Raw genomic sequence first — 25,732 nt, forward strand, 5'->3', positions numbered from 1 at the left:
AAGGCAGCGAATATTTTGCTTGTAGAGACAAGTTAACAAAGGTAGACGAAGCAAAGCCAACGAAAGAGTGGCGAGAACAAGGAGTTCAATACACTAGATAAAATCTTCATATCCTGAGGCTTAACTGGGCTTCCAAATAACACCAAAAGGCTTCCAGAAATACATCAGTAGCACCAGAAAACTTCAATAAAAACACAAAAAGAACCGGAAGGCTTCAATAAACAAAATGCTGCCACACTTCGCTGCGTATTTAACCTATTTAGGACTGGTAATGATATCATCGACTCATGGCGCGAAAGATTTGTTCGCGTGGTTTGGTATGGATCCCGGTGATGCGGTACGACGTGGACCTGTAGCAGTATTCGGACTTGACCAGCAAATTTCAGCAGGTTCTTCTGGTGATCAAGGGAACGCAAGAAATTTCCATATAAAAAATATCGACATGAATTATTTTTATCAGCCTGCTAGAGTAGCGGTAAGCAGCCTAATGAATTTTACTTCCCAAATTTTTTAAGTGCGTGCATAATTCTTGAGAACGCTCCATTTTCTTTTGGTAAATATTCAAATCTCTTTTAATGTAGGTTCATTTCAATGGTGTCATTTCTATGGATGTTGACACTACAAATGCAATAACCAAGCAGACGTGTCAAGCCAGTCCAACTGATAAGGACACAAGCGATTGGAATTTCATACCGGTTTACTGGCAACACTACGAAGCTGGTCAGTATTATTCAATTCATGATATGCACCATTGCAATGTCTTCCACGGACCCAACAGCTGATTGGTTGAAAGTGACGTATTGACTGATTTTACGTCACTTACAACCAATCAGCTATTGGGTCCGTGATGTAATGTCAGAAGACATTGTAATTGTGCATATCATAAATATATTGTTTGGTGTTTCTAAATGTTTCTAGTCTTTATGACATAGCATTTGGTGCCACCAAAGGCTGAAGGCCGTATACAGACTAGAGACGTGCTGTTACTTGCACGTTACTTGACTCAGCGCTATCAAAAATGATCAGAAAGCAAAGGTCAGTCAGAAGAAAATTATTGTGCAATTAATAAACGTGGCTTCATTTCCCATACAGAACCTTACTCTCTAGCCCCTCCCGGGCTTTAAACTTAATGTAATGCGATAAACCCTTTTTAATATTCAAGGAAGCGTGCATATGTTCCAGTACAACAGAAATGGTGGCCCAAAAACTTTATCAGACGCTCAGTTAAAGATCATTAGAGATGATATTACAGAAACATTCAGCACTGACGCCTCAGCATTTTTCGGATCGAACGTAGATCTTGAAATCATTCCGAGAAATCCGATATTAAAGGGCGAGATTAATCATGTGTGGGTGATCACGTGGTTTAGAATGCGTGCAAAACGTGACAACGGTGATCAGCAAAAAGAAACAGTAAGGTTTTGGTTGAGATGATACCCTTATAAGAATTTATTAGTTAAAATACAAAATTTCGCAAATTCATGATCTGGTTGGACTTCAATTTTATTTTGACGATTTATGAAAGTTCTGTTTACATTTTGGGTGATTTTGAAATTAAAGCGGAAGAACCAGAAGGTGGAAGCTTAAAATAGAACGCACAGATACAATAGAGGTTTTCTCGATCTGTCGGTTGGGACGGAAATTTAACATTTTTTTTAATCCGGCCTAGAGATGTTCCAATCATCACATGAATTTGAGAAGCATGTCAAAAAGATTAATACCGTTTTTTATTCATTAGAATTTAACTAAAGTTGTTATTCCCTTTAAGCTCTTTCAACATTCCCCCGATCCTCCACTTAGCCTGTACTTTTAACTTGCTGCTTACATTTCAGCATGATACGTTCCAAGCATTATTGGTGAAAGTGGTAAGGCAGCCATCGGGAGCTGTGGAATGGTACCTCAAGACATATTTGGACACCTTATCCTCTAATGGTGGATGCGAGCCAACACAGGTAATTGAAAACAAATTTATCACACCTTAAAATATTTAATGCATGATATTCATTACGTAATTCTTTCTACCAAAACACCATGATTTATGTCAGTAGTGGTAAATTTTAAACAATTTTTTTTAGCTGAAATTTTCCACTACTGGCAAAAACTGGGGTGATTGCGTAGAAAACGTCACGAAATATGAATTGTGAAGTAATGAATATTGTTAAACGAAGTCATCTAGATTTTTACTTTAAAGGGGGATGCTTTCTTTTACAATTTAGATTGGTATTGGAGTAAGTCAAACGAATAAGGAAAACCCTGGAGATTTAGAGGAAGGTCCGAAAGCAAGAGTTGACCTTCGAGGTCGTTTTGGAAACACTTTACCGACTGTTTTCGAAGATTTGACGAACGAGCACCGATTTCAAAATCAATCGAGTTATACATTTGATTTGAATGCGGGAACAAGTTAGTTTTTTGAATATATATGTGTATTAATTTCCACATAGGATTTCAAATCATTTCACTACGTAAAGTTTTCTACGGAAACGCGTCGGTTTAGCCGGTAGTTACGAAGTTTGAACAATTTTTCTCTAGCTTTAATTCGCCATTATTGACAAAAACAGGGATCTTTCCGTAGAAAATGATACGTAATGAATATCATGAATATCATGAATATCATTAATTGCCAATGATGGTAAACTCAAACGCCAGAGTTTCATAAAGAAATTGAAAGAACATCTTTGCGTTCTTCAAGAGGTTCAAAAACCTCAAAACATGTAATAATTCCTCTCTGGTGTTATAAGAAATTTTAACTTACAGGAAACAAGGGACAAGTTAATATTTTTTTCCTGCTTTTGTCATTTAGTGGACCAACCCGTACCACCTACAGTCAAATGCCAATCAAAAGAATGTGCCAAAAACAGACCAGCTCAAGAGGAATTAGCAAGAAGTAGAGGAATTTTCTTGGGACCTGATCCCGATTTCCCCGATGGTGAGGATGCAAGAAGAAGACTTCAAAAATTCTGCAGGTAATTTTGAAACGAGTTAAAAGCGTGTTTTCGGATGGATGAATAGCTGAAAAGATTTGGTTGAACAACACGCAGTCAAGACACTCAAATCGACAATGGTGACAGCGCTGTTTTACCTTAGTCATAAGTCAGTCTAGGAACTAGATCAAACCATCTCAGTTAAATAAAACTCGGCATACATAAACTCGCTAATGTCAATAATTTAAAATTATAGTTATATAATGTTATTCTGCCTCGATAACCTATAAACCCTTAACGGCGCGACCGGCTTTTTGATGGGACTGGTAATAATTTGTGACACAACTGATAACACGGCTTGAGCCTCTGGATCTAGGTTTAGGCGACTTAATCGAAATCTTAATCATATTTAATATTTCATTCAGATTCCGAGATGACGGCGAGCACGCTATCCCAGCCAATTGTGATGTGTTTATCTATTGTTCCCATGGAAACGGTTTCTTCATGTCATGTCCAAAGGGAACGAAATTCAATCCTGTCATTCGCGTTTGTGATTTCCCTGTCAATTTCGAATGCAAATTTGAAGGCTTTGATGGTAAGTGCAGTTGACCTTCTCCAATTCGGTTTTCAAGGAGAATTGGATTTTAATAGAATTGAATAGTTGAACGTCGAATTAGAGAGTGTCAACTGTAGTCGATAATCTATTTTACTTTAGTGGCTTATTTAAAGACTTGGATAAGTAGTTATCAAAAATAGTAAGGTTCTAAAAAGAAGGTGTTATTAGTAAGAGATCATTTCATCTTGTGAAAATCTCTAGATAGATCAGTGGTCAAAGCAATTTTTTTGTAATAGACTTAGAATTAGCCCTGCTTCTCCAAATTTTGCAGAATTTCACGGGAAATATCGTCGTACTTCGTCGGGGAAAAGTGACGAAATTTTGGCCAAGTGACGAATATTTTTCCCCGACGAAAATTTTCCCCAGCCTTTATGCGTTTACCAACTACCAGCAAGTGACGAATATTTTTCCCCGACGAAAATTTCCCCCGACGAAGTTTTCCCCGATAAGGTAGATCTGCCTGAGACAGAAGAACTTTGAATTCTAATAGATCAAACACATTTATTCATTTTATTGTTCTTTTTTAGTATCGGACTTGAGACCAATATTCAAACAACCAGTCCCGGAAAGCAACAACCTATGTTTCTTTCAAGGTAGTGGACAAGTTGTTGATCCAGCATCGTGTGACCATTACTATTCATGTTCAAACACACAAAGTATTCGTATGCCTTGTCCAGCAGGATTGTTCTTTCATCCAACAAGTGACAGACAGGGGTTTTGTGATTATCAAAGTAATGTTCAATGCACTGGGAACGGCGTTAGAGCGTAAGAAGGAAGAAGGACGACTGAAAGTGTAAATATTGACAATCTGTAACTATGACTTATTGTATATCGCATCACACTAGAGACAAGCAGGGGTTCCGTGATTATCGTGATTTTTTTTGTGTTGGAGGGTTGGATTTCTCCACCTGAGTTTTCTATTGTATAGAGGTTATTATAACATAAAAAAACCAAACGCCTTGTGTTTTAGATTTCAGAAGTATAAACGGAAAATGGATTAGAATATGGTTGAAATGATGAAATGCGTTGTAATGCCTCAATATAAGAGAATATGCGAACTTAAATGTTGCCCAGAATTATTAGAATCATTTTCTGCTATGTCAAAATGGATTTCAATTACACAGCAATTACTGTTAAAAAAATGCTTTTGTAAAAAGTGGATTACAAGACAGGAAATGCGGAGAATGATGTTAGTGATCAGCTTCCCTGATAATTGTGATTAGCCATTAGCTTTTTATAAGAACAATTTTATAAGAAGAATGATGCTCAAAATCGCCAAAAAATAAGAACCATTTAAGCAATTTAGCGGTTAAAGTAGTAAGAATTGGGTATAACACCTAAAATATCTCAATTACATCTTTTAAATAAGAACAGGATTTTAAGAACAAATTGTGGCTCAAAGTGCCTAAAAAAATAAGAACAGCCGAGCCTCAGAAAAAATTTCCTGGTTCTTTTAAAGAAAAAGTGTATTGTAGTATAGGAGTCGTTACGAATTTCATGATTTCCTAGAAATTACATGATGAAACTTTCCACCTAACGTCATTTGCTTTTTGGATATGAATTTTTTTCAAACATCGAAAAACACTTTAGTCCCTGAGCATAACCGAGCCTAATTTCGGGGGCGATTCTTCAACAAATAATACATACACTTTTGGATTTGTTAGAGCCAGTAAAATTTTGCTGAGGCTCGGCTGTTCTTATTTTTGCCACTTTTTTTTTAGCCTCAAATTGTTCTTATCCTGTTCTTATTATGGGGTGTAATTGAGGTATTTAAGGTTATAGCTAATTTTCACCACTTTGACCCCTAAATTACTTGAAATCGAGTAAATTCATGCTCAGGATTGTTCTTAAATTGTTCTGAATTTTTGGCGATTTTGAGCCTCGTTGTTCTTAAAAAAGGTGTATGCTTGTAATGTTTATGGCACCGTATTTCAGGAGTGTCTGGCAAGGAAATCAGTATCTAAGATACTAATTGATGTGTTTCTTTTTTAAATTTCGTAAATCAAAAAAATATTTTTGAAAAGCCAATATTTTTAAAAGAAAGAGGGAAAAAACATTAAATTTATACAATTTCCTTTATGACCTCTCCTTGTCCCGGGTAATTAAAAAAACAATTAAAAATTTCAATCCATCGTAAACAAGTAAATATTTATGAATGATATAAATAGACTGCAGAATGAAGAATTTTCAGTATTCGTTTGGCAATATAGCAAACATTATCTGAAGCGAAGGAACACCTGATAAATGTAAAAGACAAGAGTTCATATATGATCAAATAGTATTGCTACTGAATAATTTTACTAGTTTCAAAGCACTCAACAAAATCACATGGTGCTGGAGTAGACAGCGTTTAAAGTTGGAAAATAAACTACGAAAACATGCGGAAATTAACTTTGGCTTCATTACTGGTGACTCTAGCTCTGGCTAGCGCAGCTAAAGACTTATTTACACGTCCACTGCCACCTGGTTTCAACATTAATATAGCAAATGCAGTTGTCAATTCGAATTTCGCACAAATCATCTTCGGTCAACCTTTCAACAACTTGAAAGCAGCCACCAACGAGGGTAATGCGCAGAAAGCCGATTTGAATATGCCAGGATTCAAGTTTTTCAACCAAATTGCACAAATTTCTGTAAGTCTTATCCTTTTCGAGGGGGTGTTAAAAGAAGTTTGATTGCCGAATACACGAGTTGCAAAATTTTGCAAGATTTTATTCCCATGTTATTTGCCTTTCAACTTTTACAGCTGATAACTTTATTAGTGTCAATAAATTCGAACCAATCAGAAATAAATGTCATGTAACAAGCACATAAAAACGTGATTTGTCTTCAGACTTAAATTTTGCAACCTGTGCATTGTCAAAATCAAATAAAAATCCTATTCTTTTCATTTCTATTATTGATGGAATCGATCAATTCAGTCAACTGGAGCCAACGAGAACCAACGAGAATTTAGTGATAGTTAATCCACGGTTGTTTACAAAATTTAAATTTTTGAATAAAGCTTCGGCTCTGCCTTATTACACGAATATTACTAGGCAAGTTTTCAACGGCCTTGAAATTAACATTCCAAAAATTAACACGAATTTTATTGCTTTTTCAAGGACACCATGACTGGTTTTAATTAAGGGGGTTTTTATTAACACGAAATTTTTCAATTCGTGCTGATAAAATGACTAGCAATATTCGTGTAATAAGGTATATGTTCTAAAACAAAAATCTTTTATTGCTTTCTATTTCTTTGTACTTCACCAGATTCATTACAACGGCTTTATTGCGATGGACGACGAATCAAGAAATGCTGCCGATTTGAGTTGTCAAAAAAGTCCCTTTGATGTAGATGCCAATCTTGCAGCAGTCTTTTGGCAACAGTACGAGGCTGGTAAGTGGTTTTTGCATCCAATCAAATTTACAGTTGAACAAAAACAGCCTGATTTGGAGACGATCCTGCATCAAACTCCACAAGCTTTTGTCAGCCAAAGATTTCCGTCATGGTACTTGCTAATTCCCATAAAACGGGCAAAAAATGTTTGAAAAAATGTTTCAAAGGAGAATATTTAAAAATTCATTTCAAAGTTGCTAAATTCAGTTTTCTTTTCGGAATTGAATTTGCTATTTTGCGCGATGCGACAGTCAGTCTGTGCCACTAACTCGATCGGGAAGATTCTTTCAAAATGGGAAGATTCTTTCAAAATGGGAAGATTCTTCCGAAATGGGAAGAACCTTCCCGAACGGGAAATTAACATGACACCCAAACGGGTAAGAGTTAAAAAACGGACTTCCAGATCGGGAAGAAGCGGGAAAATAAGGAAAACTCGATCGAGTTGGAACTTCCCGTTTGGGAAGTTTACGCAGTTCTTTCACAATTTAACAAGATTTCTACGGTAAAGTTTACTTTTCTTTCGGTGAAAAACCTTAAAATTTGATGCTTTTTCACCTCCAAAAAGTTTCAACTTTCGCCGGTCATCATACAGCTTCGCCGAATATTCAGTCAATTTTCAACTTCCCAAAGAGGAAGAATCTTCCCAAACGGGCAGAAAAAATTAGAGTAAGTTCTTCCCGTTCGGGAAGGTTCTTCCCATTTCGAAAGAATCTTCCCCATCGAGTTAGTGGCACAGACTGACAGTTTTGGCAATTCTTGTGATCGCGATGAGAGCAAAATATTTGCGTGATGACATGATGAGGAAATCTCAAGAAATAGAAGAACCCCCATTGTAAAATTAAAATTAAACTTTCGTTTAAGGCACTGTGCATAGATTCGCATTAACTGCAAATACACCTTTCGTTGGAAACACGTTTCAAACAATAGCTGATGATCTGACGAGGACTTTTTCTAACACCGCTGTCAGTTTTTTCGAAGACAACGTACAACTCAACATTCAACCGAGAGACCCGATTACGGCAGCCGAAATTCAAAATGTTTGGGTGATCACGTGGTTTAGAATGGTTGCCAAAAGGGTGAATGTAGCACAAGAAAAGAAAACGGTACGTCAATGACTTTGAAACTCAAAGATTTCCGCCCATTCGATAGAAAATATGACGTAGTTTTGACAAGTGCTCGAGTTATAGAGACTCCACTGTACAACAGTGCCCCTCATCTGAGGTATCATATAAATTACTCTCCGTAATTCGAATCTTTCGATAATTCGAAGAAAATTTTTAGTCCCTTGAAGATCTGATTAGAAAGAGTAAACTGTATAAACACCTGAAATGGGATTTTCTTTCTGTAAACAACCCCCTATATTGTTGGAAAATTGCAAATCAAGCTGACAATACATTGCGGATAGTAGGGGCCACTATGTCGCGAAAAAGCTTCCCGTGTGCAGCAGCTTGTGCAAAGGGATTTTATGATTGAATATTGTTCCTTGAATGTAGAAGATCAAAATTTGAGAGGTGGGGCCGGGTGTGACCACCCGTTGCCATGGAAACTGACGTCATTGGTTACTATGGCAACCAAAATAAAAAGTCGTCAAAATTGAAAATTTTTTGTTTCAGTCGAAAGAGCATGAAAAACTAATAAAGAAAAAGGTCACAACCTATATCTGAAAATTAATATATCAGGAGATATTAAAGAAATAAGGCAAAATGACGTCATAAAACGATGACGTCATCGAAAAATAAAAATTTGCCAAAATTCGAAAATTTTTGTTTTTTTGGAAAAAAGACCCTCCAGGGAACATAAAATATTATTACGAAAACGTTTGAAAATTCGTTAAAAAAAGTCTATTGGCCAAAATTGACAATTTCATTTTTTGCCTGTCGAAGGTTGGAGCTTGCCCAAACACATTACAGGCAAAATTTAAAAGTATCAATTTTGGCTCATAGACTTCTTAAAAAGGATTTTCAGACTTTTTCGTAATAATAATTTTTGTTCACTCTTTCCAAAAAACCAAAAGTTTTTGAATTTTGGCAAATTTTTGTTTTTCGATGACGTCATCGTTTTATGACGTCATTTTGCCTTATTTCCTTAATATCTCCTGATATATTCATTTTCAGATATAGGTTGTGACCTTTTTCTTTATCAGTTTTTCATGCTCTTTCGACTGAAACAAAAAAATTTCAATTTTGACGACTTTTTATTTTGGTTGCCATAGTAACCAATGACGTCAGTTTCCATGGCAACGGGTGGTCACACCCGGCCCCACCTCTCAAATTTTGATCTTCTACATTCAAGGAACAATATTCAATCATAAAATCCCTTTGCACAAGCTGCTGCACACGGGAAGACATAGTGGCCTCTACTAGGACACCTTTTCAATATATTGCCGGCACTCAACAATATATTGTCTGTCAATATCTTGTGTAGTGTAGTGTAGTGTATGTAGCCCTTTCGTGAGAGTAAAGTGTATACAGGTATAAAAACACCTGAAATCTATGAGTTCGATGTCTTATAGCACGACACATTTCAAGCACTATTGATCACAGTTCAGAGGACAGGCTCAACAGAGATTGAATCATACATCAAATATCAACTAGACACTCTATCCTCCAATGGAAAATGTGCAGCAGCTCAGGTAATAATGCACTTTCTTCCTAATTATTCACCTAAAATGAAATTCCGACTTTATTAAGGTCAATTTAGTTCTTAGATGGTTGAACCTGTTGGCAATGGAAACAATTGATAGTTTGTTTGAAGATACTTGAAAATGAATCCAAACTCCATATTACCGAGGTGACTCTTTAACGTAGCCTAGAAATCTAAGCTAGTTTGATTCAGTCACCAGAATCTGATATAAGTTATGACTGAATAACAGTATTCCAAGGCAAACTTAAAATCCGTAAATATACAAAAAATCTTTAAAGCGCCGAAAACGCTTTTTTATCACAGCCGCATGTCCTAGCCTTGTGAATACGGGCTTATTAGTTAACTAAGCTATCTTTAACGGTCTGCTTTTCATTCTCATATAGATCGGTCTTGCGATAGAGGCGACAAACAAGAAACCAGGCGACAATGAAATCATTCAGAGAGTGGACTTGAGAGGTCGCTTTGGAAACACTTTGCCAACACTGTTCGAAGATTTGACGAACGAACACAACTTTGATGACCAATCAAGTTATTCTTTTGATATGAACAGTGATGCTAGTAAGGAATATTCAACTCTTTATGGATGCTTTACAACTCTATCATATTATCTTTAAAATCTTTACAAATTATGAGCTTGCAAATACATTGCAGCAACAAAACAAAAGAGAGAACCAAACACGCTGTATTATGTATTTAGATTACACGATATTCTATTGCATTAACGGCCATTTTCACAAAAACTTTTTAAATGTTTCTTTCATAGAAAACCAACCGGTACCACCAACAGCCAAATGCGACGGAAAGGAAAAATGCGGTAAAAACAAAGGCGCTCAAGGGCAAAAGGGACCAGATGGTGGCCTAGAATTCGATGAGGACCAACGACCAGACCCAAAAGCCGTCGACATAGACCTGGAACGGTTTTGCCGGTTCCGAGACGACGGAGAGCATGCTATACCGGCAAATTGTGATGTGTTTATTTATTGTTCCAACGGGTGGGGAAGCTTCCGGACATGTCCGAACATAACGAAATTTAATCCAGTCATCCGTACTTGTGACTACCCGGTCAACTTTGAATGCGAAAACCCAGGGTTTAACCGTAAGTAAACAATATCTTCCTGTTCCTTTATATAGCGAGAAGCAGAAATTTTCTTCGTAAAAAACAACAAAGTAGGTCAGAGATTTATTATAAAAAGTACAACAGCGGCTCGGGCGGTAAAGCCAGTATAAAAAAATGGAGGAAATAAGGAAATTGCCTTCAAGGATAAAAACTTTTGAATTACTGCGATGAAAAATTAACTGCACAATATCGAAATAACTCCACCTGTCAACGGAACTTTCATCTAAAGCTTCAAAGCAGTCCAATCATTTACAGACAATGAATGTAAAAGTGTCTTCAGGTTTCAAAAATACCAGACAAATGATTTCAAAGTACTGTGCTTTAGCTTAAAAGCGATAAGCTACTAAGACACAAGGAAATCGCCTTCGACTTTAAAGGAAGGACAACCTTTAATAAGTTATTTCGGAATAACCATGGCCCTTATAAGAAACACTGGTCTGGAGGCTTATTGTTTTAACTTTTTGTTAGCTTTTTCCTTTGTTAACCCTTTGCGTGCCGGTACCTTGTTTTTGTACCCCAATCCATTTGCCGAGGGGTAATTTTTTTTAGTAACCTGATTTGCCGATGTCGTATATATACGACATGCAAATTTTAACTCGTGTTGCCGCATGTCGTATATATACGACAAGGATATTTTATTCCTATTTGCCAATGTTTGACATTTGTATTTGACATTTGTTTTATATATATTTTATGATAGACTAAAATAAACCTGAAATAAATCTTTTGAGCACTTAATATATACTTTCACTACTACTATGGATTTTTTTATGTCGGATATATACGACATTGGCAAATAAGAAAACCATTTTCCTAAAAGCTGATTTCTCGGCAAAAGAGCTGCCTCTTTTTTAAAGGCCTCGGCAATTAGGTAAAAAAATTTGATGTCGGATATATACGACATCGGCAAGTAGAGTGAAAATTTGCATGTCGGATATATACGACATCGGCACGGAAAGGGTTAATATCAAAAGATAAAAATCGATTTGCTCAGTTTTTGATCACGTTACCAATTATTTCCCTTGGGATTGGTTTAAGATTTAATCACATGATCAAAAAGTGAGCAAAACAAACTAATTTCTCAACACAAGTTCAAGTAAGAAACAATCGAAATAAACAAAAGGCCTTCCAGGTATTTTATACGGACTATGGAATAGCAATCTGTGCAATATCGAAAACAAAAACATAAACTCGTTAGTGTGCTGTTGGAACGAACTAACGTTATAGAATTGACGGTTAAATATTATAATCCAAATTGATTGACCTACAATTCCACACAAAATATTTGAGACAAAGGGGATTGCCTAGTGAAATTGTAAACACCACAAATGATTTTTAAGCGCGTTAAACTAGAGTTGGAAAGTAAAGTTTTAACATGAGACTTAGGACCACTTAGGACCTTAGGATCTCAGGATTTAAAAGCTCAAAATTGTTTCGATCAGGCTTGGAATATAGCCTAGAAGCCATCGAACCCCTCAAAAATCAAAATATTCAATGGAAGAAAGTGGTAGTGCTAAAATAACAATTCTCGCCCGAACTTTAAATTCTGAAAAACGTTAAAATACACTAAAGTCTCAATATATTTCGAGCAAGATTGTAGAAATATGAAGGTTTGAGAAATTGTTAAACAAGATTAGCTAATAAGTTGCACCCGAACTCTTAATACCATAATAACCAATCAGTGAGGGCTGTACTGAGAAATTTTGACCGAGTTCAAGTAACGACCGAGCTTGCATTGACTGTAAGAATTTTTACGCCTTTTTAAAAATTTAAATTTATAAATTCATAAAAATCCATTTTTACGAACCGGATGATATACAAACACCATTAAACCATTATAAACACCGAAAAGGTCCGAGAAAAGAAATTACTTGTGTTTTAATTCAATATCACATGGCAAACATAGTAATTTCTTTCACCTTTTGTTTTTTTTAGTAACCGAATTACGCCCACTGGTCACTCAACCACCATCAGAAAGCGACAATCTATGTTTTTTCGTCAAAAACGGACAAATCCCAGACCCGAACTCTTGCAAACATTTTTATTCCTGCTCAAACACTCAAAGTATCCGACTCAAATGCCCCGCTGGATTGTTCTTTAAACCGGACGAAACAAAACGAACAGGAAGATGCGATTTCCCAAGGAACGTTCAATGTACCGGTCAAGGAGTACGCCCTGGAGACTCAACTACTGGGAGCAGCAGCAACAACTCGACGACACCAAAGACAACTTCGATGACTAAACGAACGACAAAGACGACGCCTACTACAACAAAATATTATCGTTGATGATAGCTTCTTTTATTTAAAACACTTATTGTAATTTTCCTTTTCAAATTATTATATATTCCTATGAATTGAAATATAGGTACAAACATCCTGCATAGCCTATGTGCTTTCAATTTTATTCAATTTATTGTTGCACTTCCAATCTTTACATAAAAAATTGAACCATCAAAATTACCAAAAAATCGTGTTTAATAATTGACTCCAGCTCCTTAAATATCGCAAAAATGTTCTTAAGATTTGGTATATTAGAGTTCCTGTATACTGTTTATAGCTACTAGGAAATCCAGACAAAATTATCTCTGAATGCAGCCAAAAATAGCTTCTTGGAGCTAACCAGCATTTTCGGGCCCCTCAGAATTTAAATGTCTGAAAAATATGAATATGAAAATTAAAAGAAAACCCTTAAAAAGTCTTTCTACTGATAGAACCTGATACTTTTCCAAAGAAAGTCATATAATTTTCGAAAAAATATTGCGGAATTGGCTTGTCGGTTTGTCGAGATATTGTAAGCTTCAGGGTTGAAATTTTTTGTTCATTCTTTTTTATCGTATAGAGGATGCTCTAACTTGAATTTTGAGCTATCATACATTAGGTTTGAAAAAGTAGTTCGAACAGTTATTTATATTTTGCCAACAGTTTCTCCATCTCATTTGAACATGAATATTTCCAACAAACAAACTCAATGCAGACCTTTTTTTGAGCAACTAGTCGAAGCATGGTGATTTATTTCCTCAAAAGTTTTCTCACTTAGCACACACACAACATCAAAACCTATCTTGGAGATTTCCAAAACTTTTTTCAGCTTTTCCATATTATCCCAAATATTTTTAAATTCAGTAACAAGTTTTGACGAGCACAGTTGCTTTTTTTGGTATTTTTATGTGTAACGAAGGTAAGTGTCAAGAGGAAAAATTTGCTCGCTGTTTTTGATGATTTTTTGAAATTTCGACACGGAAAAAAAGCAGTTTTTTGAAATAATTTTCGAACTACTTTTTCAAATTTAATGTATGATAGCTCAAAATTAAAGTTAGAGCATCCTCTATACGATAAAAAAAGAATGAACAAAAAATTTCCAATCCTGAAGCTCACAATATCTCAACAAACCTGTATATTTTTTTTTGGTGCACCCAGTAGTGAAGGAGATACCATATTTTAGGTGAAGTCAAGAAAGATTTGGGTAGGGGAGATGGAAGAAGGGCGCACTTTATGATATCGTGATTTTCTTTTTTCATTTCTTCACTTATAACCCAGTGTAATGATAATTTTGACAACCAGGTTATATAAGACATATCCGATCAAAAAAAAGAAAACAACATACAAGCAAAATAGGAAATAAATAAATCAACACAATAGAACAATAAAAATTGAAGAGCAATTTCAGGACGGAAATGATCTGACAAACTGTTACTGTAACTATTAAAATGAAGATACTCTAAGATGATATGAGCCATTCTTGGATCTACTTTCAACTAGAAAGGAGTGATTGGTCACCCATACATAATCAAGATGTTGAGGTTTTGCTTGAGTGTCTTTGTAGTTGTGGCTACTTTGAGTTTATCTCATGTTGAAGGAGCTACATCATTGTTTACTCTACCAAACAGAAATGTGGCAGATGCGAACGAACTCGGCGCTTCTTTTGTTTTTGGAATGCCGATACTGACTAAAAAAGGATCATATCCGCGTAATTCAGACGACCCACCTGTTGCAGACGGACTTAAGTACTTTGATCTTGAGACCACAGGTAGAGGTGTTAAGGTGCGAAACTTTCGTTATTTTAGTGAGAGGGCTATAATAAATAATTTTAAGACCAAAGTTGCTCTTGAAAAGTGTTATTTGTAAAGGCATCATTAAATACAAGCAACCTAATTGCAAGTCAAGCATGTAAGTTTTTTATGTAATTTTTATAACAAATCTGTGCTGTGCTGATTGGGGGAGGCACTGGAACAGCCCTTTCGCTTTTATGTGCAACTCTTCTTTGCTACCGTGTGGAAACAATGCTAGAATTAAGAGTAATTTCCTCGCGTGTGGTTCCCACATAAGTAGCAAGAGAGAGAGAGCACACTTAAGCAAATGGACTTCAATTCACCGTTTCTATTGACAACTTTATCAAGGACTTTCATAAAATTTCCCAGCTGGCACACAACTTTACTTCAAGGTTCATCTAACGTTCATAACGTCCATTTGATGTTAGAGGAACGTTGAAACAACGTTGTGTGCCAGCTGGGTAATTCAACATAGTTGTTCAACATAAAACATTTTATATTATATTCAAGGTGCATTTTAACGGTGTCATAACATTCGATGATAGTGCAGCCAACAGCGTTAAAGGCAATACATGTCAAAAAAGCCCCATTGGATCGGAAGAGAACCTTGCAGCTGTTTACTGGCAGCGATACAACTCTGGCAAGTTAAGATTGAATGAAACCTTTCATATTTTGTTTCGATAATTTGTCATTGATTGCGAGCTTATACAGTTTTCAATGAATTAGGCTTTTCCAGAAAAAAAATTTACCCTCACTGTTGAGGATATTGATTTTTCGAAGTATCGAACCCCCTGGATATCCTCTCTTATAAAGATGCTTACCCCTGGATATCGTATTTTTACTTGAAAAGACATTTTACCCCTTGGATATCTGCTCCCTTTTAGATATTTAACCCCCTGGATATCCACTTTGGACCAAAAATCGTTAACCCCTGGATATCCGATATCCTCAACAGGGGGGGCACGGACTATTTCTGGAAAAGCCCATCCGATAGTTTCAGTAAAAAGTCACATTAAAATCATCTTTGATATTCATGATTTGCACCATTGCAATGTCTTCCAAGGACCCAACAGCTGATTGGTTAAAAGTGAGGTATTGGCTGTACGTCACTTACAACCAATCAGCTGTTGGGTCTGTGATGTAATGTCAGCAGACATTGCAATGGTACATATCATTAATATCATAATCTTCCAACCATAGGTACCGTGCATATGTTTGAAATACCTGCGAAAGAAGATCCTCCTGCGGTAGATCCTCCTGCAGAAGAGGATCCTCGCTTGGTTATCATTAAAAATGATTTAAACAACGCATTCGGGAATGATGCGGTCAATTTCTTTCTTAATGATTTACAAGGTAGAACATTGGAGCTCAAGAAAAGAGTGATCAATAAAATCGAAAAAGTTTACGTTATAACGTGGTTCAAAATGGTACAAGAGCGGGCTAGAGAAAGCCAGCAAGTAGCAGAGGTTTGTCTATATTACTACGAGTCGGGCTTTTCCAAGAAAAAATTGATCTCTCATATTGGAAGTTTATCGTGGCTTGGATCACTAGATTTACGTTTGGCTACGTTTTGGGAGATTCTTCTCCCATCATATTTATCTCTCTTCACATGTTGACGTTAAAGAAGTGTAATTCCTAGAAAAATACAGTCCCAAAGACTGGAAGCAACATAATTAAAATATTCCTATTCTAGAGTTAATTTTTTTGTTTCTTAATGGTGACAAACCCTTAAGAACAAGCCTCGAAAACCAGTCCCAGGTTGTATTCCTGCAATGGAGACTTCCACGAAATACTACCTATATCTAAATATACACGGAAAACCTTTTTTATTTAAGTAAATACGGTTCAATTTTAGGGGTTGCACTTCTTTCCAACATATCAATCTCAAGAAATTTCATTTTTCAGCAAAACACTTTCCAAGCACTTTTGATTAAAGCAAGTGTTGAAGATGAAGAAAACCAATTGGGAGGAGAAGGATGGTTTCTTAAGACATACTTCAAAGATTTGAAATCACCCGGTGGAAGGGGCAGAAATGATTGCAAAGAACGAGCACATGTAAGTTTATCAAGACAGCGATTTCCTTAGACTGAAGTCGTTTATAATACGTGTAATACAGTAGTATAGGCGTTATATGATAATACGATCATTGTTATGGGGGTTAGTTTGTATAAACAACTGGAAAAATCCAGTGTTCCGGATAAATTTGCGTAGTGAACAAGCAACATGCTGAATGGACCTATCTAATGATTAACATCAGATGAAAATAAGAAAAAAAGTGACAATAATTGTACAAAAATTCAGAATGGAAAAATAAAGCTTGTGTGTTGAATAATGTAAAATGGTAAAAAGGAATTTCCCCGAATACGAAAACCATTCAGGCCCAAAAAACCCTATTTTTAAGCAGTTTTTGGCCCAAATTTGCCCAAAAACTTTTCCTTCAAAATCTGTCTCCGTCACATTTTGGGCATTGCCATTTTGCATCATTGTGCAAAAAATTAGAAAAAAATTATGAGTCAACATTGAGAAAAGCTATATTTTCTTATTTGGTTAAAGGGAATTACCCCAAAATACGAAAATCCGTCTTTTAAGGCGAATAAAAATTTTCCGGGAAAAACCACTTAAGTCATTCTTTAGAGAATCTTTCCCTCCATCTTTGTACAAAAAATTAGAAAAAAGTAATGACAGGATTTTGCACAAAGTCCAAAAAACCCTATTTTTAGGTAGTTTTTGGCCCAAATTTGCCCAAAATTTTTTTTTTCAAAAATCGGGCTCCGCCACTTTTTAGGAATCATCATTTTGCATCATTGTGCCTAAAAACAGAAAAAAGTAATCAGCCAATCCCGAGAAAAGCTGGTAACAGACGAACGAACGAGCGAACATGGGTTAATTTAAAAGGACCTCCACCGGGGTACCCGGGGGTAGGTCCAAAAACAATTTATCAAGCAACAACAAACTCTTAAAATAAAATCAATTCAAATGTGAAAAACTTTTAACGCACAAATCCACACACATTTTTTTCAAGAATTTATTTTGAGCGGGAAAAAATTATAATTGAAATATTGACACTTTTTTTGTTTGGAGTTAGTGCACAAAGGTTTCTAGACGACTAAAATTGCTCCCTCCATTACTTTTTGCTTTATTTCTACTATGTCTAAATTAGTCGTCTAGCTTGCTAGACTAGGATTTTCTATTCTGAATCACAGACTTCTACAAAACCGCAGATAGTACAAGGAGTACGAATCCGTTAGTAGAATTCCAGCAGTCTTAGGGGTTTCCTATTAGCTGATTTATGTAAATGTCACAATTAAATTGCGAATAAATAAAGTATGATCGGCTGAGACATGCAAACATTACTTCATACTCTGGGCATCTTTAAAGAAAATATGTTAACCCTATTGGCCCCAAGCTTTTTTGACTTTGGTATCCCCAGGGGGGGGGGTAGAATCTACCACCCTCGATTATTTTTGATCTAGAAGAGCTATGGTCATGAAAATTGGTACAGATGTTCTCCATCATGAAACAAATTTCCAGGAAGAAAAAAAAATTTGATGACATCATTCAAAAACCGATGACGTCATCACAAAATTTCCACCTGTCGGAAAAAAACCCAAATATATGGTTTACTAAACTGTCTATTACAATCGAACCAATAAAGATATTTAGATTCTGTTTAAAGATTCAGAAAGATAAAAGGTGGTTCTTTAACATAATTGCCGGTTTTGAAATTTCCATGAAGATTTTATCGTAAAATCTATACTGAAGATGAGTAAAGTTTTCAAAATTTGATGACGTCATAAATGATGACGTCATTATTTTCAAAATATTTTTTTCAATTTTTCAAATTTATATTGTCAATGCCTATCACGTGTCAAAATTTGAAAATAATTGAATAAATAGTTCAGAAGTTATCAGCTCTTTTAAATTTTCAGTTTTAAGCGGTTTTAGCTGGGTTTTATGTCATGTTTCACAATAAAGTCATAAAACCTGATCTGAACAACCTATGACCCTAAAATTTTGCACAAGTACTCTTAATAAGATTTTGTTAAAAGTCGGAAAGTTTCAAGTCGTTTGAAAAATTTTTCTCAGAGATATTCACAAAAGAACTCCGGCGTGGTAGATTCTACCCCCCCCCCCTGGGGCTAATAGGGTTAATGTTGTGTGCGCAATTCTCCGAATTTTTTCGTGATTTTTACAGTACTTCCTCACCCGCACTTTTTCGAATTGATTCAATTTCTTGAGATGATTCCCAGTCCGCGTTGCTCGAGTTGGAAATTACCAGTAAGATATTTTCTTGCGATGGGAAAATAAAACTCTTGACCCTTTCCGTGCCGATGTCGGCATATGCCGATATGAGCATTTTCGATTTCCTTGCCATTGTCGGGATTTGCCGACATGCGAAGTTTCGACCTATTTGCCAAAAATCTATCATTTTTTACAAGATTTTTGTATTAGGTGGTTTGAAATGAAAAAAATGAATAGTTACAAACTTTTCTATGTTGAAAAATAACTATTCCTCTTATTTTCAATTGATAGATTGGAATATCGATTAGAAGGGATGATAACAAAAAAGGGGACACAAGGCAAGTAGACCTTCGGGCGCGATTTAACGATCTACCAACAATATTCAACGAGTTGTCAAATGAATTTGGATTCAATGACCAAGGCAGTTTTACCTTCGATTTAAACTCTAATACTGGTAAGTTTATAAAACGATACTAACGATTGTATATTCATATTTAGTTTGAAAAGTCAATTTTCTATCTTTTAGACCTTTTTGTCAGCAGTTAATGCTCGGGATTCGATAGCGAAAAGATAGAAAATAGAAAAGATAGAAAATCGACTTTTCCAAAATAAACTAGCCCAGATTGGTAAAATATTTTAGCGAATTTTGCTAAACTTTGAGATAGAAATTCATTTCAGACGGAAGAGCTTAAAACACAAAAAAAAAACTTATGAATTGAATTTTCGTTTTCAACAGATGAACAACCCGTACCTCCAACTGTGAGATGTGGAAGTTCTAATGATCCTAGATGTCTAAGACCAAGACCACCACCAGAAACCACAACAGAAGCTCCACAACCGACGACAGTAGCTCCGACATTAACAGGCACAGCTTCCACTACAGACGCAAACGCCACAACAACGACTACAGAAGGTATAAAATCTAGATGGTGTAATATTTCGTTCGCATATAGAATATTTCTAAATTATTGTTTTCTGATAATTTCGTCATCATTGACTTCAAGAAAGTAGACTTGACAGATACGCCAATTGAAATGATTTTCACTAAATTTTTCAAGTAACAAAAAAGCTACATACTGTTATTAAACAATATAATTCCGTCATCATTGCCTAAATAAATCAGTCATTGACTAGATTCAGTATATACCTTCTAAGACCATGTTCGCACGTGACGGTTCCGTTTCGCTCCGAAACAGAATGAAGCCATTCTATTGGTTAGAAGTGACGTATATTAATATATACCTTCTAAAAGAAACTTTACCAAAGCTGACTCAAACAATACTTTGTAAACTTCTGCTTGTAGACGCCATACAACAAAGTTTGAACGACTTTTGCTTGTTCCGAGAGGACGGAGGTCACGCACTACCCTCCAACTGTGATCTTTTTATCTACTGTTCGCATGGAAGAGGAAGCTTTGAAAACTGCCCTGAAGGAACAAAATATAACCCTATCATCAGAGTATGTGATTTCGTTGGGAATTTCGAATGCCGATTTGACGGCCTTGATGGTAAGTTATAATAATAATTTTCTTTGATTCTGAGGGTCTAAACACTGTCTGGTTATGGTTATTACCGAGTTTATGTGTGTGTGTTTTTCAGCGCCGGAGACGGTAAGGTTCTAATTTGACTAGATCATGACCAATTGAGGAAGACGGTAAATCAGCACTTTTACCGTCCTCAATTTTGCGGGTCAAAACTGCGGGTTTTTCCAAATCACTTCAGTCACTTTATTGCCTCAAAAGTGCAAATACATAGTCCGCTATTGTTTACAAATGAAACCATAATGATCTAATGGTTTTAACTGTTGTAAACAAAATCTAACAACATTTTTCTCTTTTCAGTATCTGAACTTCAAGTGGGTGGAGGACAACCGACAGCTGTGAGCAACAACTTGTGTTTCTTCCTTGAAAACGGACAAATCCCAGACCCGAACTCTTGCGAAAATTTTTATTCCTGCTCAAACACACAAAGTATCCAACTCAAATGTCCCGCTGGACTGTTCTTCAAACCGGACTTCGAAAAGAATACGGGAATGTGCGATTTCCCGAGAAATGTCAAGTGTTCCGGTAAAGGCGATAGAACGGACATGACCACAACCACGGTAACTCCGCCAAAAAACACCACAACTAAAGCACCAAAAGGAAAATTCCATCCACGAAAACTTAGATGATTTTCTAAGACAGAAATTGAAAACGTGATTTTGTGAAAATTCAAGAACAAAATGAATGAATGAAATTTTATTTAAAAATGAAACGAAAAACGAAAACAATCTGATTAATATGTATGTTAATGAATGAACACTGTACGTCCATTAAGCAATATTTAAATTCAATGATGATTTTTAATTATTGTAATTTTAAGCTAATTTTTTTTAAATAAACTTTTTAAATTTACCGAAACCTAATATAGTATAGTCTAGTGGTCTAAAAACTGTGCACAAAGGCGTAAAAGCATGAGACGAACCTGTCCAGGTCTGTAAAATACACAAACAGGTGCCAATTTTTTGTGTTTGAGATTTAAATCCATTTTTGACCCTTAAACTTTTGACCCTTGAATTACAAAAGGTCTAACTGATAGGTTCAGGATACAAAATAGACGACTTCAAGTCGTTGACCGCTTGACGAGGTCAAAGTTCAAAATCAAAGTTGTTTACGGTCCCTGTCTGAAATTGAAAAGCTATCTAGTCATCTGTCAAGGCAAATTAACTTCAGTCTGACTTAATTTCCGTTGAATATAGGGTAACAATTTTATATTCTGTCTTGATAAAAAATATTTTAAATAGACCTCCTAGACGGCGACGACGGAGCATTTCTAAAGCCATAAATTAAAAATCAAACAGTATACCAAAATTAGCTAATTAAGCTGTTAAACGATGTCTCTACAATTCATTAAAGTTACAAGAGGTTCCATTACATAATCAAATTTTATAATAGGAAATCCGTGTTAATGATTACGAACTGGTTAATTATATTATTTTTAATATGAGGAATTCAAAGAAAATTGACATTTTTAACCATATCGGTATTAATTACTTTAATGATTTGTTTACAGAATTGAAAATAGGCCGCCTAATTATGGATTTAATAGAAATAGCTAATTAAAGAATTTGAAATTTGGCTGCGAATGACTTCCGTATAAAAAGCATATCAAAGAAATCTAAGGATACCAAACAATATCCTTGATTGAACTGAGGGTTTTTTGTCAAGAAGATTTGTTGAAAGAAAAACTGTCACAAAGAATCTGTTTTAAATAACTTTTGTCTCGTTTTGACTCAACACAAGTTTAAATTACATTCGCAATCGCAGGCGCGTCGTAGGTTCCCTTTTCATTATTAAGCAACTCTAACTAAAGATGGGAGAAGGTCTTGGGTTCAAAATAAGTCCCCTCTAATCAGTATTTCAAACCCCTCTCCCAAGTCTTTCACCCAAAATCCTTGCGTGCAGTAACGAACGACTTACCGACCAAATATAGGAAATGGCCTTGGACCCAAAAATGAGACCTTTCTAACCGGTACCCCATTTCCAATTCGCTGGTAAGACTCGTAAGACTCAGAGCTGAACGGGGGTTCGAACCCATTAATTGCATGCTGTAGCAAATGCTTTACCTTTAATGCTATCGATTTGTCTGAAGATACGATGACAAACAATTCTCAAACCGAAATAAAAAATTGTCCAAACCTGACACTTGGCTTTGTATTTCAGTTTTCTTTTCATTGATTCTTTCCATAATGATATCAGCCAAAGTTCTTCGATCTTGTGGTTTCTCAGACATAAAGCTTGCCATGGCTTTTTCATCTCCTTCATCAACTTCCTGAAAGCAAAGTAAAATGATTCTATGACTGGTGATAATGAATGCAGAGCTGAAACCCAGGGTACCAAGACAATTGGAAGGTATGGGTAAGTACTAACTTTAGGGTAGCAAAAAAGGAGGAAAGTCAGGACAAAGCTCAGAATCTTCATGCTTTATTCGCAGTTTTTTGACCCAAAAATCAGGCAACAACATCCCGTCATCAGGCAAGCTACCCGCTTCCTCCCCAAGAGAAAAGTAATTTATTATGATGTGAAAAAAGCGTGAATAGATTTTAGGAATGATGTTACAGGTAAAATTTCAAGTCTTAATAGATGAAAATCTAAATGGAACTTTCTTGACAGTTCTTTGATTGCGGAGACAAATAGGGATCCCCGGGGGGGGGGGGGGTACTAGGTTTGCGAGGTGACGGGTATGTCCGAGCCGAAAATCGAAAATCGACCCTTTGAGAGACAAAATCTTGGTGATTTTGGGACCCTTTGAGAGACTTTTTCCTAAATTTTGGTCCATTTTTTCCAAATTTTGGTTTGATTTTCACCAAATTTTGGTCGAAATTTTTGGAAATCGTGACCCTTTGAGAGAGAAATTTTTGATTTTCGTGATTTTGGGACCCTTTCAGAGACTAACTTTTGAATTTGTACCCCTTTGAGAGACTTTTGAGGAATGAGAAAAGGTACCCTTATGGTTCGCACATACCCGGCACCCATTTTGCCTAAGTACCCCCCCCCCGGGTAGGGATCACACTTAATGAAAAACTGGCTGTTTACTCTGATACAATGGAGCATCATAATGTAAGTGCATAAAACTGTTTAGATAAAGATCTTAAGTCTGGAGCTGTCTATGATGTAGATTAGAAGCGTTGATGATTAATCTACATATATAACTCCTAGCCTTGATATTCAAGGCTCACATATTCTTATTTTGATGTTTCGGTTTATTTATAGCTTGGTCTACGAATAGACATAGTACAGCCTTCGAGTAGTAACATTGGAATGTGAATGGCTTTAAGAAAACCAGAAATATAAAAAAAGTTTACAGCTTAGATAGGATAGATAACTTCATGCTACAAGTAACTCACAAATTCTCCAACCTAAAATTGGCAACCCCTCTCTTAGGAAATTCAAACTTTCAACAGCCCCACCCCAGATTTTATCAATATCCAAGACGGGGTGTTTTGGATATCTAAATGTAGGGAGAAGAAAATACGTTAACTCAAATCTACAAAGAAACTCACAAAATGTTCATAATATTGTTCAGCATCAAAATTATCTCCTTCCTCTTCTTCGTCTTCTTCACTATCTGTGTCATCATGCTTTGAAGTTTTCTTTTTCGTTCCTTTACTCTTCTCTGATGATAAATATCCCTGGAAAGTAAAATAAGAATATAAAAGGGGGTAAGGTGAATCACTAAAGAATGAATCTGATTGGTCGATAGAACTTTGTTCTCAGTCTACAGATTTTTTCAGGCTAGTCCTCCACTTATTACAACATACATACTCGTCCACTATAATGGTGGTTTTTATCGTTCACGTTGGCTTAGATAATTATCCCTGTTATGTCAAGGTAACCAGTGTGAGCTGGAAAAAGTTCCTTTGAAAGCTAACAGATTTTCTGTCTGTTATGTCTTTTGACTGTTTCTACAGGGATCAAGCCTGTTGGTGTTTTAAAAGTTTGTATACTACCAGCGGTAAGTCAACTTTATACACAGTGAGTGAAACTTGAAATCTTAATTTATATAAATAGAACAGAAGAATCTATTGTTTATAAAGAAGAATTAATTTTACATCGAAACTGTGTATGGTTTCACTTTACATTCTCAGACAACTATGAAACGTCAATCAATATAATATTGTGAAGTGAATCTTTTACCTTTCTAGTTTTTTTACTGGACGAGCCATGTTCCTCTTCCAATTCATCTTGTTGTGCTCGGGCTTGTTCCAAAATCTTCTTGGAAAGTTTATCGTCTACAAACTACAATTTTGAAAATATATTATCGAGTATAATGCAGTGTTGTTAACAGGTTTTGTGAATTTTGTTAAAGGTATCCTGTAATAAACAAATAATAAATTGAAATTATTTTATATCCAAATACTGACTCGTTTTTCATTACAGAGGCACTTCACGAAAAAAACAAGAAGTTGAATTCTTTTTAACCTAAGACTCGCACCTACCAAAGACCTACATAAAAGACTGTGTCTGAATGACAACCAATGTTGAGTGACCCTAAAATAGATAGGCTTAAGATACCCTAAGTAGATTAAATTTTGAGTGGAGTAAAGTCCCCCCGAAAAATGATTAATAGATATTTTTACAAAAATCACTAGGAAAATGAAAGTAATCAGTTGAAAAAGGAGCTGTTTCCTAGAATTTATCCACTAGTGAAATGTCTCTACTTAATAAGAGAACGTGGAAAGAGGAAGGATAAACCAGGATAAACTTAAATTTTGAGGTGTCATTTGTCAAATTTGGTCAGCTAAAACATTACATCACTTTTTTGAATAAAGGCAAAAAAGATGGAACTTTCTTTTGGGAGACGCGATAAGTTGGTAGCTTTACCTTATCTTCATCATCCTTTCTGTGAGTCTTTTCACGACCTGGTCGATTCTTCAGTTTTACTTCTGATGAATTATTCAGCAATTCTTCACTCAAACCTTTACGCGCAGCTCTTTTCTCAGTCTTAATCTTTCCCATTATTGCTTGTTTACTGTTACACCTTTTATTTTTTAACCTGAAAGTGAGAAAAGAGAAAATGCCTACAGCACAAACACCAAATATCAGCAGTATTTGCACTTTTGATCAATCTGTCAATCATTTTCTCAAGCTAAGAGTACGTGAAGTGATTCTTGCCGCGGATCATCAATGGATAGTATTCGATTATCATTATCCCTTTATTTTCATTCCTAGAACTTTTGCAAAAAAAAGGAAAAATAGAAAAGTTGTATTTTTTACTGCTCT

At 35.7% G+C, this 25,732-nt stretch overlaps 3 protein-coding genes across 3 annotated transcripts in view; 2 read left to right on the top strand and 1 right to left on the bottom strand.

The window, feature by feature from the left end:
• Positions 1–25,510, bottom strand: part of LOC136810290 (bystin-like) — a 37,218-nt gene extending 11,708 nt beyond the window's left edge. Inside the window, exons 1-4 of the mRNA XM_067066859.1 lie at positions 25,334–25,510; positions 24,647–24,748; positions 24,013–24,141; positions 22,649–22,781 (exon numbers count right to left, since the gene is read on the bottom strand). Of these exons, the coding sequence (XP_066922960.1) occupies positions 22,649–22,781; positions 24,013–24,141; positions 24,647–24,748; positions 25,334–25,468 (499 nt within the window). The 5' untranslated portion in view covers positions 25,469–25,510. The remainder of the gene's footprint in view (positions 1–22,648; positions 22,782–24,012; positions 24,142–24,646; positions 24,749–25,333) is intronic.
• Positions 650–13,059, top strand: LOC136810329 (uncharacterized). Its single transcript, XM_067066887.1, has 14 exons — positions 650–720; positions 1,163–1,413; positions 1,833–1,952; positions 2,217–2,400; positions 2,801–2,963; positions 3,347–3,516; positions 4,065–4,302; positions 5,966–6,170; positions 6,793–6,919; positions 7,781–8,022; positions 9,432–9,551; positions 9,946–10,120; positions 10,326–10,658; positions 12,615–13,059. Exons 2-14 carry the CDS (start codon positions 1,174–1,176, stop codon positions 12,965–12,967), a joined length of 2,670 nt encoding a protein of 889 aa, XP_066922988.1. The 5' UTR covers positions 650–720; positions 1,163–1,173; the 3' UTR covers positions 12,968–13,059.
• Positions 14,241–21,448, top strand: LOC136810289 (uncharacterized). The gene is made up of 8 exons (XM_067066858.1): positions 14,241–14,722; positions 15,241–15,370; positions 15,931–16,196; positions 16,636–16,785; positions 19,264–19,426; positions 19,709–19,885; positions 20,276–20,479; positions 20,813–21,448. Exons 1-8 carry the CDS (start codon positions 14,474–14,476, stop codon positions 21,139–21,141), a joined length of 1,668 nt encoding a protein of 555 aa, XP_066922959.1. The 5' UTR covers positions 14,241–14,473; the 3' UTR covers positions 21,142–21,448.
• Positions 25,511–25,732: the final 222 nt, after the last annotated feature.

This window comes from Clytia hemisphaerica, unplaced genomic scaffold (assembly GCF_902728285.1).
Source record: "Clytia hemisphaerica strain Z4C2 unplaced genomic scaffold, Clytia hemisphaerica genome assembly, whole genome shotgun sequence".
Taxonomy (NCBI): Eukaryota; Metazoa; Cnidaria; class Hydrozoa; order Leptothecata; family Clytiidae; genus Clytia; species Clytia hemisphaerica.